The sequence below is a fragment of the Lacerta agilis genome, chromosome 10 (genome assembly GCF_009819535.1).
Source record: "Lacerta agilis isolate rLacAgi1 chromosome 10, rLacAgi1.pri, whole genome shotgun sequence".
Lineage (NCBI taxonomy): Eukaryota > Metazoa > Chordata > Lepidosauria > Squamata > Lacertidae > Lacerta > Lacerta agilis.
The window spans coordinates 60477183-60491480 of NC_046321.1; the positions used below are offsets into that span (position 1 = coordinate 60477183).

The 14298-nt window shown below is 43.8% G+C and overlaps 1 protein-coding gene across 4 annotated transcripts in view; it reads right to left on the reverse strand.

Moving 5' to 3' along the window:
• TAFA5 (TAFA chemokine like family member 5) overlaps positions 1-11784 on the reverse strand; it is a 339820-nt gene extending 328036 nt beyond the window's left edge. For all 4 annotated transcript variants that reach the window (XM_033161859.1, XM_033161857.1, XM_033161856.1 and 1 more), the window contains exon 1: positions 11434-11784. In XM_033161859.1, coding sequence (XP_033017750.1) covers positions 11434-11551 — 118 coding nt within the window. In that variant the 5' untranslated portion in view covers positions 11552-11784. The remainder of the gene's footprint in view (positions 1-11433) is intronic.
• Between the last annotated feature and the right edge of the window lie 2514 nt (positions 11785-14298).

The following is a 14298-nucleotide window of genomic DNA, read 5'->3' on the forward strand; positions in this document are numbered from 1 at the left end:
CGTTAACAATGAAGTTCTACACGAAATAGAAATATACAAGGTAAGATGGACACTCACAGTACAATGTAAGGTCAGTTCACACAAAAAAAATGTTTAACTATTATTCGGTGCTGTAGAACAAGTCCTATTCTCATGCAAGGACAGTCTGGAAAATGGTAATGAAACCAACATACAATCTTCTAGAACAGAAATAGAAAACTCAAGCCCTATAATTTTATACAGGCTACTGCTCAGCTGAAATGCCCTTGTTCGGAAGGTGCAAAGTTGGAGGCATTTCGGTGATTGAAGAGCCTGAACAGAGGTGAAATATGAGGCAAGTTTAATTGTATTCCCAGCAGCTGTTTGGTGGTATTCTTTTTAAAACACAAAGGATTCCAAAACAAGAGGGGGGGCAGATTCTCATTTTGATTTGTCTCCATTTTTTAATGCTGCAGGGATCACTTCTGAAGCCGAATTGGAGTGAAGGCAAGGCTTCCTAAACCTACTCTAGGTAGGGCAGAAACAATGGGACCATGAAACAAACGGAAGCAAAAATGATGAGCCGGATAGATGGTTTTGCAAGAAATTATCCTTCCACAGAAACTCTGTTCTAAAAAGTATTTGTAATGCCACCACTTCTCAGTGGCCAGTCTGTCCCTGACACCTGGAAACCTTCCTTCTTTATCCATGTTTGCAAGAATAATTTTGGTAATTGAGGAGTAAAGAACAAAGATTGTGCACCTGTTCAAAAATAATGCCTCTCCACTACCGAAGATTAGATGGATGAGAACTGAGGGCATGTGCAAAAGGAGTTCTTCAAATTCAGTTACAGGTAGGTAGCCGTGTTGGTCTGCCATAGTCAAAACAAAATAAAAAATAAAATTCCTTCCAGTAGCACCTTAGAGACCAACTAAGTTTGTTCTTGGTATGAGCTTTCGTGTGCATGCACAAACTTAGTTGGTCTCTAGGGTGTTACTGGAAGGAATATTTTTATTTTTTATTTTGTTCTTCAAATTCAGCTTTGGTTCTCATACTATAAAGGTAAAGGGACCCCTGACCATTAGGTCAGTCACAGACAACTCTGGGGTTGCGGTGTTCATCTCGCTTTACTGGCCGAGGGAGCTGGCATACAGCTTCCAGGTCATGTGGCCAGCACGACTAAGCCACTTCTGGTGAACCAGAGCAGCGCATGGAAATGCCGTTTACCTTCCCACCAGAGCAGTACCTATTTATCTACTTGCAGTTTGACGTCCTTTCGAACTGCTAGGTTGGCAGGAGCAGGGACCGAGCAACAGGAGCTCACACCGTTGCAGGGATTTGAACCGCCAACCTTCTGATCAGCAAACCCTAGGCTCTGTGGTTTAACCCACAGTACCACCTGCGTCCTCTATCATACTATACATTAACACATAATCAACTGCTTTGCCCTTTCTCCCCAGAATATTTGGAATGTCAGTTTGGATGCCGTGCCTGGCAGGTGGCATTTTGCAGAGGTCATTAATTTTAAAGTACCTTTTCTAATTCAACAGCATGCCCTCTTTTTATTTTTATTTTTAAAAAGAGCAGCTGGGATGTCTCGTAAAAGATATGGGCATTTTTTATGATTTGCTTTTCTAATATGATAAAATGATCATCATCATAATTCTCAAATATCTGTAATAAGCTTGACAGAGAAACAGACTGAAAAGGAAAAACTGGTGTGTATTTGGGCAGGGGGGAGAGAGGGAGAGAGAAAAGAAAAATATGGATACGTACATAGCACAAGCATTGTAACAGGGTTCCCCTGCAGAAAGGTAGTTGCACAGAAGAAGGCAAAAATGCTACTAAAAAAAATATTATGTAACCAATCTTTTATTCCTAGAGCACTTTTTTTTGTATTTGGCAAAAGACAACGGTGACCTTGTATCAAGAAAGCCTTTTAGCAAACTACACAAAGTTTCAGTGCAGCTTATTGGAAACGGCAAATGTTCACATTTCATTATATAGTATGTCAATGCTATGCCTTTCCCACACCTTTTTCAAAACTGGGCCTTGCTTAAATCTAACAAGATATAAAAGTGTTCCAATTTATGCTGGAGATGTAAAGTAGAAGTAGGAACCCTTTTTCATATGTGGTGGGGGTGCAGGCTAACAAAACAGTTTTGGATTAAGATTCATGAGGACTTTTAAAAAAATCTTTAAAATCACAATATGTAAGAAACCTGAAAGGGACGCGGGTGGCGCTGTGGGTTGAACCACAGAGCCTAGGGCTTGCTGATGAGAAGGTCAGCGGTTCAAATCTCTGCAACGGGGTGGCTCCCGTTGCTGAGTCCCAGCTCCTGCCCACCTAGCAGTTCGAAAGCACGTCTAAGTGCAAGTAGATCAATAGGTACCGCTCTGGCAGGAATTTAAATGGCGTTTCCATGCACTGCTCTGGTTCGCCAGAAGCGACTTAGTCATGCTGGCCACATGACCCGGAAGCTGTACTCCAGCTCCCTTGGCCAGTAACGCGAGATGAGCGCCACAACCCCAGAGTCGGACACGACTGGACCTAATGGTCAGGGGTCCCTTTACCTTTTTAAGACACCTGAAGCATATTTGCTGGGCTTATTAACGGATGATATTCCTAATGACAAGAAAAATATATTCCTTTATGGAACAGCAGCAGCAAGGCTATCGGTCGCAAAATACTGGAAAACAACAACAATACCAGACATGCTGGAATGGAGATTAAAAATTTATGAGTTTATGACACTGGCGAAACTAACAGCATTGGTAAGAGGAAGCTCTACTCAGAAAGTCAAGAACGAATGGGAAAGTGTAGATTTATATATATATATGAAGAAATATGGAAAAGAAAATTAGCTAATAGTAAATATAATGGATTATTAATTGCAAGGTTATTGGATAATAATATGTGAAGATGTTAATATATTAATATATGTGTATATTAAGATATTAAGATATGTGTATATTAAGATATTAAGATATGTGTATATTAAGATATTAAGATATGTGTATATTAAGAATAAAAATAAGTAACATGGCAGAATAGATTATGATAATACCAATAAGGTCGCATATGGGTGAGGGAAGCAGGGAAGGGGGGAAGGAGAGAGGGGGGGAGCATAAGTAATTTTTGAAGCTTTTTATTCTTTATAACGCTGCAGCCGTTTATTTGTGAAATTTTTGATGTCTGTTTTGACATAATTTTCAATAATGATTAATTAAAAAATAAGATGTAAAAGTATTCCTTTGCCGTTCATACTGTTCCCCAAAGCAATATCTCAGCAGCATACATCTAAGAGCTTAACTTCCATTTTCGCTATTTAATATAGAATGTTTAGGAGTTGTCATATTTCCCTTAACAGAAAACTGGGAGGCCTCTCCTGGACTGGAATCATGGTGCAGGACAGCTACTGTTTGCCCCATGTTTTGAACTTCCCAGAAGTGAAGTAGGATCTCTATAGGGCAGCACAACTGAAAGAAGGGACAGCTGAAGCACTTTGTGGCCGCTCAACAACCCAGACATAATTCCAGGTTGAGATGATGGGGAAGGGAGAATGAACACCAGAGTAGGGAGAGCGTCCAGAAGAAGAGCTCCATTGTGATGGGCAAGCCTAGATTGTAATCAGAGGGAATTATTTTCCTGGCACTCTCAATTCCCAATGCTTTGGCAGGGGCAGCTTTCAAGAGCAAAAACTTGAAACATGCCTCTAAACTTAAGGAACATGCTAGGATGAGGAAGGGGGAGAAGAAGACCTCATTTGCAACTCACAGGTCTAGCTTGAAAAGAGGGATTTGTTTTGCTTGAGATAGCAAATTCCTTGCAGATTTCCCATGGGAATCCGATTAACCACTGTGAGAGCAGGATGCTGATCTGGCAGGGCTCCTGCATTCTTTTACAACTTTCCACCCCAAAATCAATGCTAAAGGTGTCTGGTATAAAAGCCCCTGGAGTGATTTGTCTGGAATTTGCCAGGTTTCTTACCCATAGGCACCCCTGTGATGCCTGCTGTTTTGGACCCAGTAACCAACAAAAGAATATGGGAGGTTAAAGGTAAAGATAAAGGGACCCCTAACCATTAGGTCCAGTCGAGTCAGACTCTGGGGTTGCGGCGCTCATCTTGCATTACTGGCCGAGGGATCCGGCGTACAGCTTCCAGGTCATGTGGCCAGCATGACTAAGCCGCTTCTGGTGAACCAGAGCAGCGCACGGAAACGCTGTTTACCTTCCCGCCGGAGCGGTACCTATTTATCTACTTGCACTTTGACGTACTTTTGAACTGCTAGGTGAGCAGGAGCAGGGACCGAGCAACAGGAGCTCACCCAGTCGTGGGGATTCGAACCACCGACCTTCTGATCGGCAAGCCCGAGGCTCTGTGGTTTAACCCACAGCGCCACCTGCATCCCTATGGGAGGCTAGGTGACTCTATTTTTATCCACCCCACCCCCAAAATTGCAACAGATTCTAAAAGGGTGATACTTGTTTCAGTCACAAGCAAGAAATGCTCCCTGACTTGCTCCATAAGATCATAAGAATTGTAGAGTTGGAACGGACCTTGATGATCATCTAGTCTAACTTCCATATAGAGCCATCGGGGATTGAACCTGCAACACTGGTGTTCTCAGCACCAACACTAACCAACTAAGCTATCCAGGCTCCACTATGTTTCCACGTCTTGGGAGAAGAAAGTGGAGATATGGAACATTTTGTTAACATCTGTCAAGCTTTTTGCTACTTTTGATTCTGAAAACTCAAAAAAAGATTTTTTTAAAAAAGATGAGCCTTTTAAAACATTTGTTTGGAATGCTCCATTTAAGGCCAAACAATTAGAAATTGTTGGTTCAGTTCCACAATTCCTAGATGATCAGTGCTCAAAACTCTCATTGTTCTAGGCGCATTTTGTGACCGGGAATTTCCTTAGCGCAAACAGTTTCTGAGCTCTGGGAGCAGTACTGCGCCTAAGATTTCATATTAAAACTTCAGAGGGAAGGGAAAGGAGGGCCTTTTTCTCCCTCCCCACTTCCAGCTACTCACCAAAGACTGGAGAAGAGACCCTCTTAAAGAATGTTACAAGTAGGTAGCCGTGTTGGTCTGCCATAGTCAAAACAAAATAAAAATAAAAATCCTTCCAGTAGCACCTTAGAGACCAACTAAGTTTGTTCTTGGTATGAGCTTTCGTGTGCATGCACACTTCTTCAGATACACTGAAACAGAAGTCACCAGACCCTTATATATAGTGAGAGAGTGAGGAGGCGTATTACTCAGAAGGGTGGTGGGAATGGGGTGACTGGCTGATGGGTGTGGAAAATCTGTTGATGACTGTTAACGACTGCAATTAGTCCTAAAGGAAAAAGCAAGGGGTGAGATGGCTAAAGATAGCTTTGTATTGTATAATGAGATAAGAATCCAATGTCTTTGTTCAGACCAGGTCTCTCTGTGGTTTTGAGTTTGGTAATGAGTTGCAATTCAGCAACTTCTCTTTCCAGTCTATTTCTGAAATTCCTTTGTAGTAAGACAGCTACTTTGAGATCCTGTATAGAATGTCCTGGGAGATTGAAGTGTTCTCCTACTGGTTTCTCTGTCTTGTGATTCCTGATATCAGATTTATGTCCATTTATCCTTTGGCATAGGGTTTGGCCTGTTTGCCCAATTTTTGGGGGGTGGGCAGGGGAAGGACTAGACCATGTGAAAAATGAACATAATATTTTAGCTGCAGTTCATTCATTTTCAGCTTTGTATTCTTGTTATCAGAAAGTGCGTCTAAACATTCTGTTGTTGCGCTCATAACCTAGTCTTAAGGCGCGATTGAGCTCCTAGTTTTCATATCTCCATTTCTAACACTGTAGGTGATTAGTAGGTTTCTGTTGTCTCATGAAAATAGGAGGAATACATTGGGGTGATGATGGAAGGAAGTAATTCCCCACCGCCATGTCATGATGTGTTTTAAGAACATCATGTTTTAAGTTCTATGCATGATGTCTGCCTCCACATGGCTGCCTGTGTGTAGCACCAGCATCTTCAACTTCATGCAAGCTGCAGAAACTATGCTGTGGAAGTTGTAAGAACTAGTGCAGGGGAAATTAAAACTAACTATATGTAGTCCCATCACCTCCTGGCAAATAGAAGGGGAAGAAATGGAGGCAGTGAGAGATTTGACTTTCTTGGGCTCCATGATCACTGCAGATGGTGACAGCAGTCACGAAATTAAAAGACGCCTGCTTCTTGGGAGGAAAGCAATGACAAACCTAGACAGCATCTTAAAAGGCAGAGACATCACCTTGCCGACAAAGGTCCGTATAGTTAAAGCTATGGTTTTCCCAGTAGTAATGTATGGAAGTGAGAGCTGGACCATAAAGAAGACTGATCACCGAAGAATTGATGCTTTTGAATTATGGTGCTGGACTCTTGAGAGTCCCATGGACTGCAAAAAGATCAAACTTATCCATCCTTAAAGAAATCAGCCCTGAGTGCTCACTGGAAGGGCAGATACTGAAGCTGAGGCTCCAGCACTTTGGCCACCTCATGAGAAGAGAAGACTCCCTGGAAGAGACCCTGATGTTGGGGAAGATGGAGGGCACAAGGAGAAGGGGACGACAGAGGATGAGATGGTTGGACAGTGTTCTCGAAGCGACTGTCATGAGTTTGGCCAAACTGCGGGAGGCAGTGAAATATAGGGGTGCCTGGCGTGCTACGGTCCATGAGGTCACGAAGAGTCGGACATGACTGAACAACTGAACAACAACAAAATATGTAGCAACTTTATTGTGAATACTATAGAATGAATGAATGAATTTACTTTATTCGGTCACAGACCAACATAAGCAAAACATAGAAATAAATAGCCTAACAGTATGAATCTAAGCGAATAATTGTTAAATAAATGGGAGCAAAAACAACCTTAGATTAAAACATGTACAGGTGCATAGAATACTTGATTAAGCATAAATAATGGGTGAATAAAAACCAATAATCAGAATTTAAAAAGATCAGTTAAATATGGGGTGGGGGCTTCAATGATACAGATCTAACAATATGGGCCTTCATTTTAGGACTGGTTTGTAGCATAGACCATCCTTCGGCTCATGGCAGATGAATATTATAGCATTCTAAATATAGTTACATACAGGTCTTGTCCCCTGAAGCATTGCTGTTGTTATCACACAGAATATTTATTTACTAGATAGGACTTAAAAGCATCTCAGCAGTGTAACTGTAAATTAAGTAGTTTATGCGATTTGTTTAAATAGTTCAAATGTCAATTATCTAGGCTAATGGGAAATATTGACAATTTAGATATGTTTTACTTACAAACATGTACTTTATCACACTATTAACACCTCTGATCTGTTGCATCACAAGCCCACATTAAGTATTTCTCTCCAGCCACTACAATTTAATGAACTTGTAGAATTAGATTACTTTAAGAGGCCAGTTGCCAATCACCTGTTGCTGGATCTACACAAGATCTACATTAATATGTTTATAATTTCAATTTATATTCTGCTTTTCTATGCATGCCACTCAAGGACGCTAACAATACAGTAAAAATGCAGCCAATGGTGGATGTATAGAAACATGAACACATAAGAAGCAGGTAAGACTACTCAGAACAATAATCGTCATCAATATCGGTTGATTAAAATATGCTGAGCAATAAATGAGGCAAATTAAACCGACAGTCAAAAGCCTTCTCTAAATAAAAACGGTTTCTTTGTTCTCTAAGTAAAAATTGCTTTTCTGCTGGCAGAAAGAAAACAAAACAAAGAGAGCTAAACAAATCTCCATAAGGGAAAAGATTCAAAAGCAAGGGTACAGCCACTGATGAAATCCTCTCGTTCCACAACTCAGAAGAAAAAGACCCTTTAAAAGACGGGCTCATGTGGGAGAAGATGGCCTTTAAAGTACCCTGGTCCCAAGCTGCTTAGGCTTTCCTATGTTTTGTTGTTGTTGTTGTTGTTCAGTCGTTCAGTCGTGTCCGACTCTTCGTGACCCCATGGACCAGAGCACGCCAGGCACGCCTATCCTTCACTGCCTCTCGCAGTTTGGCCAAACTCATGTTAGTAGCTTCAAGAACACTGTCCAACCATCTCATCCTCTGTCGTCCCCTTCTCCTTGTGCCCTCCATGCCCTAAAATGATTCAGTAGCCAGTGAACAGCATGTTCCCTATAACTGTTCCTGGTCAACAATCAGGCTGCATCAGTTGAAGTTTCCAAGCAGTGCTTCAAAGGTAGTCCAACATAAAGCAAATTGCAGAAGCCCAGACAAAATGCAATCCCAACGTATGTTAATCATGGCAAGATCAGACATCTTTAAGAGTCTGATACACTGCTCAACACGTTAATAGAGTAGGGTTTTAAGTGCACTGTTTTGCTTTTTGAAAATGAAATATTACAGGATCTTTCATAAGCAAGCACATTTTAAAATATTTTATCACAGTTATTCCCCCCCCCCCCTAGTTTCTGCCACTGCCTCCCACCTAGAGCCTTCTTAACTCTGGTTCTTTTTCCCTCCGGAGGAAATGCCTGACAAAGCTTTATCACTATAGCAACTAACCTAATTGGTCTAGTACAGGTCTCTCCTTCAGCCATTGGGTGGAGCCACTATCCTTAACTATAAGCCAAAAAATTAAGGGGTGGGGGGTGGGAGAAGAGAAACGAGAAGATTATCATCTTAGGGTATACAAGCAACAGCTATCATGTCAATAAATTAAAGAATAAATAGCATTCTAATTAGTGGTGTGTTGATCTAAATGCTTTTTGTAACACTTTTTACAAGCTAAATTTATCTCCTGCACTTCTTCATTAAAAATACCCAGAATAGGAACATATCTTAATAGAGGAGAAAAGAGAAAGGAATAAGAGAAGCAACACTTTGAATTATGTTGAAAGGTTACTTCAATCTTTTACTTATCCATCATATGAAGTCTATGTTCGGGGTAATTTGCTGTAATTTAACTGCCTGCGTACTTTGGACTAAAGCTGCCCAATTTAAAATGCGCTGATGTATTTATACTAATGAACATAACATTAAGGATGCTGCAAATGTTCATATTGTTTACACTTCAAACATCACAAAAGTAATAACCAATGACTAATTCTTAAATGGTTTGAATAAGAGACATTTAAAACAAACTGCCTATGTTTCAATTCTTGAGGGGAATCTTCAAACATGTATACTATTAAAGTGACGGGGCTCTATTGAAGTTACATTAGCACACCTTTCCCCCTACTTACACTTTGACAGAGCAATCATCATTCATGTTTACACAGAGAGGAGTAGCTTGCTCCTAAGTAGATATGCACAGGATTTTTATTATTATTCCTGGATAAAGGATAAAGCTAAAAATGTACTTCAAACACTACAGCAGTCAGTTGATGTGCAAATTATACTTCAACATTCCAAAGTTGTGCATTGAAGTCAGTGAAGAATATAAGGGGCAGACTGTTGCAATGCTACAGATTTTAGACTGCTTGATGTTTGCTCAGAGTTGAATGGCATAATATACCTGTATATACTGCGTGTTGACTAACAGAGGTTTTGTTTGCAAATAAGTTATTCAGGAATTGTTCATTTACAAAAACAAATGAGTCTTTATCTATGTGCTGAGAAAAGACACGAAAACAATAATGTTATTGTTACACATTTTAAGGGAAGAAAACGCACAATATCTAGATCAAATCTCTAGGAAATAGCTCTCTCACAGTTATTGAAGTTTTTCCTTCTGTTGGCGCAGGAAAAAAATCCTGGTCAATGGTATTTAGAAATATCATGTCTATATACTGCATATTATACACACATATTATCATGCTTCTCTAACATACGTTTAGCACGATATTTAAACAGTGTAATTTAAAGTGTTGCAGAGTGCTCTTTCCAGTTTCCAATATATTTATTAGTCGCAAAGAACACTTGGGCTACAATCCCATAAACTCTAAGTATGAATGAAGTAAGTCCCAATGAAAATCCAGGAAAACATGCAGGAAATCATGCTGTTGAATGCTTACAAATGGAAATATACAGGTAAAAAAAGAACTTGAAAGCCTAGGGGGAAATCAGCATACTAAATGAACATTATGGTTTTAAACAATGAAATGTGCTACTAGAATGTTTGGATATGATGACGAGTCTGTTTTATAGAGCCAATGACAGAAGATCCCAATTGTGATGGAATTCATCACAAAGAGATGAAGCATCATAGCTCACTTCAATTTCCTTACAGCACTGGATGACGTATCCCACAAAAGGTTAAGAGAGAGAGTGCACAAAATAAAAACTGTACGGGGTATGATAGGCACACTTCTGAAAGACACACTTCTGTTTCTTTTCTCGATAACCTAAGCATAGGCTGCAGAATGACTTTTGTACTCTGTATTGTACTTCAGCCTAAGAATTATTCCCTGAAAGGATCTCAGTAACATACTGTACCGAGTGAGTTTTGCAACCACCACAGATTAAAAATACAGTACCGTAAAAGCTAATATTAAGGGGGAGGGGGGGAGAGAATGTAAGGAAGACCAACAGAGCAATCCTATCCCCACCTTCTCAAATATAAGTCCTATTAAGTTCCACCGTACTTACTTACTTTCAGGTAAGTGTACTGTATAGGATTAAAGCCTTAGAATGACACAAGTGCTCAACTGCAACATTTTCTGAGACACCAAGGAAACTGCATTTCAAATCAATTTCAGTTCAGTTCAAATACAGCTCCCCGCCCCAGCCATACCAAATATGTTCATATTTATACAAGAACTGTCACTGGTCAGAACCGTAAGCTTTACAGTGTATGACTGCAGCCTTAGATTGGCCTCTATAAACGAAGCACATCTTATCTATCAACAATGCACAACCCTCCACTTACTCAGCTCCTAGTTTTAAGAGGTAGAAGTGTGAAACTATATAAAAAATAATTACAACACTGGTAACAGTCTTTCCAGAATGATGCTAAGGACATTCCAGTTTTGTCCCTATTGCAGTTTTACAGCCAGGTAATTCCGTTGCTATGTGTCGAGCCATAAATGATGCTAGTGGTTACCAGGACATCTGTCACGAGAGCAAGTGAAACTCAGCGCATGAAACACAAGTGGGGGCGCGCGGACCAAGACAGATGAAAGGAAAACAGGCTTCCAATTACAGGAGTAAACCAAGTACAATATAGGCACGGATTCCGCTGGTGTGCTCACATCCTCCAACAGGAAACACAGGCTTTCCACATTTCTTATTGCTAGCATTAAAGTGTTTCGAATAGAAGGAAGAGCATCTCGCAGAGCTTCCCCTCTGTGGGATGGACTGCTTGGCACCATAGTTTAATATTAACACATTGTGCCTGTTTTGACAACTTGGCCTCTCAAGCATAATGTTATCCCCACCTCCCAAAGAAAAGAAAAAAAGAAACGGGGGGCGGGGAACCCACCAAGAACCCAAGCCAAAAAGGAAGTGGATTTGCCATCTGGCTGCGGCTGTTACTTACTGCAGTAGGCGATGAGGAGGCCAACCAAGATCATAATTGCCCAGAAAGTTGAGGACGCGCTTGGCAAAGCAATGGCATCTTTTCTGCTGCTGCTGCTTCTCCTGGGAGATGGAGCCATTGAAGCCACTGCGTCCCCCAGAGCAGGAAAAAAACACCCCAAAACAAATACAAAACAAGGAGGAGGGCAGGGCGGGTCAGGTGAGTCTCACCACCAGCCAGCTCTCCCTCGGAGTGACCGCCTTTCGCCACGTGTAATCCCAAAGAGAAACATCTTCCAGGCCGATCTCGGGTTCAGCATCCACAAGCAGCGAGGAGCATCTTCAGCCTAAGGAAGCCAAGGCACTTTTTTAATTTTTATTTTATTTATTTATTTTACCTCTTCAGGTTTCTCCTCCGCCGGTGATTCAGATTCATCGGGAAGCGAGGAAGGGGAGAAAAACACCGCAACTTTCCTCCTTCCTTTTCGACGGGGCGAGCACTGGTTTCGCAGGAAGGGCAAAGTTATTTCGCTTCGGTGTCCAAAATCAGCATATTATCATTATCATTTTTTATTACCATTCGCCCCTCGACGGAGAATCCAGAGAGGCTCGAGCAGAACAGATCGGCGAGGCGACTCCCTCTGCGCCGGAGATGCCTCGCGGTTCCAGCCTCCCCGTCAGCGAGAGGCACGTCTTCGCGAGTCCTGCGACGGGGGAACCAGACCCACGCCGACACGCAAACGACCGCCTCGCACACATTCACACGCGCGCACGCGCGCGCAACCCAGCCAGCCAGCGGCGTCTCCCTACGCCCAAACGTGGGGAGAGACGTCGTAACTCCACGAGGCGAAGAGAAGAAGCGGGCGCATCCTGGTGGGAGACGGGAAAAGATGCCGGCGGAGCTGCTCGAAACCCCTCCGGGCGGTATTATCCGAGGGGCGGCAGCGGGCCCTTCCGCGTTCACTCGCCGCCTCCCTTCGGCACTTGTAGAGTCCCCAGCCTCGTCGCGGACCCCGGCGGCGGCTGTGATGGCCGCAGCTGTCCTCGGAGAGGAGGAGGAGGAGGCGGGAAGCCGGCCGCGCCCACAGGTGATGGCTCGCCCTCCGCAACAGACGACGACGTGTATCCTCTTTCTACCCCCCACCCAGCCTTTCGGGTCAAGTCAGGGAACGCGCGATGGAGTCCCCTGGCCGCCGCCTTCTCCCGGGCGCCTTGCCCTTCGCCTTCTTCGCTCCGTCTTCAGTCCGCAGTGGGATAATTCCCGTCCCCGCACAGCTATCAGCTCCTTCTGCCCGTTGGTTGGGCAGCTCGTAGCAGGCAGCTCCGTCGACCGAGCGCTTGCCCTGCGGCGCCTCTTCCTCCTCCGCCACTGTTTTGCTTTTATATATATATATGGTGAGGAGGGGGCTCAGTGAGGGCGAAGCCGCCTGCGTCCCGTTCCCGCCCTCTTCTCTCTCTCTCCCTCTCTCTCTCTCTCTCTCTTTTTCTTGTCTTTTCCCGCGCGCTTTGGCGACGGCTCGAGCGCGGGTGGGAGAGACGCCAAGCGCCGCGCGCGCGCGCTCCGAATTCGGGCGGCACGCGGCTGCTTGTCGTCGGCTTCGTCTCGCGAGCTGCGTCCCCTTCCTCTGCCGGCTGCGGCTTTTTCGGCGGTGGAGTGGTGGTGGGGGGGGGGCGATGTGCGCGCCTCGAAAGAATCACACCGTGCGCGCGGACGGGGAAGCGGGCCCCCCTTCTCCCTGGAGGCCGAACTGCGCGCAAAGTTGAACGCGCCTTTGCAAAAAAGCGCGCGTCGCGACGCGTTCGGTGCCGGAGCGCACGTTTTAAAGAACCTGTTTGTTTTTGTCGTTGTTTAATAAAGTCTGCTCGAACGCTGCCACTTTCTGCCTGCTGCAGGAAAAGGGGCTGCTGCTAGTGAAACAGAGAGGGGATCCGCCCAGCATGGCAGTTTTTCCTCCTAGCACTGGAAGAGAGGGGCTGGTTAAAAGGGGAAGGGGTTCCCCAAATGAAGTCCCTCGAACCAGCGTCCCCACCTCCCCTGTCGCTTACATACCCTCCCAATATTTCTCTGCTGAAAATAGAGACGTCCTATTCCATGATAATGTGATTTATACCTCGCCCATCTGACTGGGTTACCCCAGCTACTCTTAGGAGGTTTCCTATATAAAAACATAAGAGAACATTAAAGATTAAAAAACAAAACAAAACAAAACCTTTCCTATACAAGGCTGACTTCTGAAGGTTGTATACTTACTTATCTCCTTTGCTTGGGGTTGCATAATGCCATACCCTCCTATGAAAACAGGGACGTCCTACCATACCATCCAACAGTTCTCCAATGAAAATAGGGGCATCTTAAAGAAAAGCGGAGCATTGTGGGATTAAATCGGAAACCGGCTTCTGTAAATCCAGGACTGTCCCAAGAACATAGGTACACCTGGAGGTACACTTTGGGAGGTGCAAGCGAGAGAAGGCTCCTTCCTTCCTTCCTTCCTTTCCTTCCTTCCTTCCTTCCTTCCTTCCTTCCTTCCTTCCTTTTCCTCTCTGGGCACAGCCTGCAGGCTGGATTGGTCCTGTGCCCAGGAAGCCATGTCGGCTGCAGGATTTGCCCATCTGGGAGTAAGGAAGGGAGGGAACTAATAAGGACTCGTCATGCTGTCTCATTTGCCACACTTGGTGGTGTGGCAGGAAGAATTTGGCTCACACTGGACTGAATCCCTCCCTGCTATAATGCCCAGAGGGCAAACTCAAGTGGACCATTGAGGCTGTGAGGTGGACAACTGTTTGTGCCGCAGGATGCAGAAAGAGCAGAGAGGGCAAGTGGGTAGAGAGGCGGCCGTCTGCACTCTCTTCCAAAGCAGCACCATAGGCCAGTTGCTTCCTACTGCAC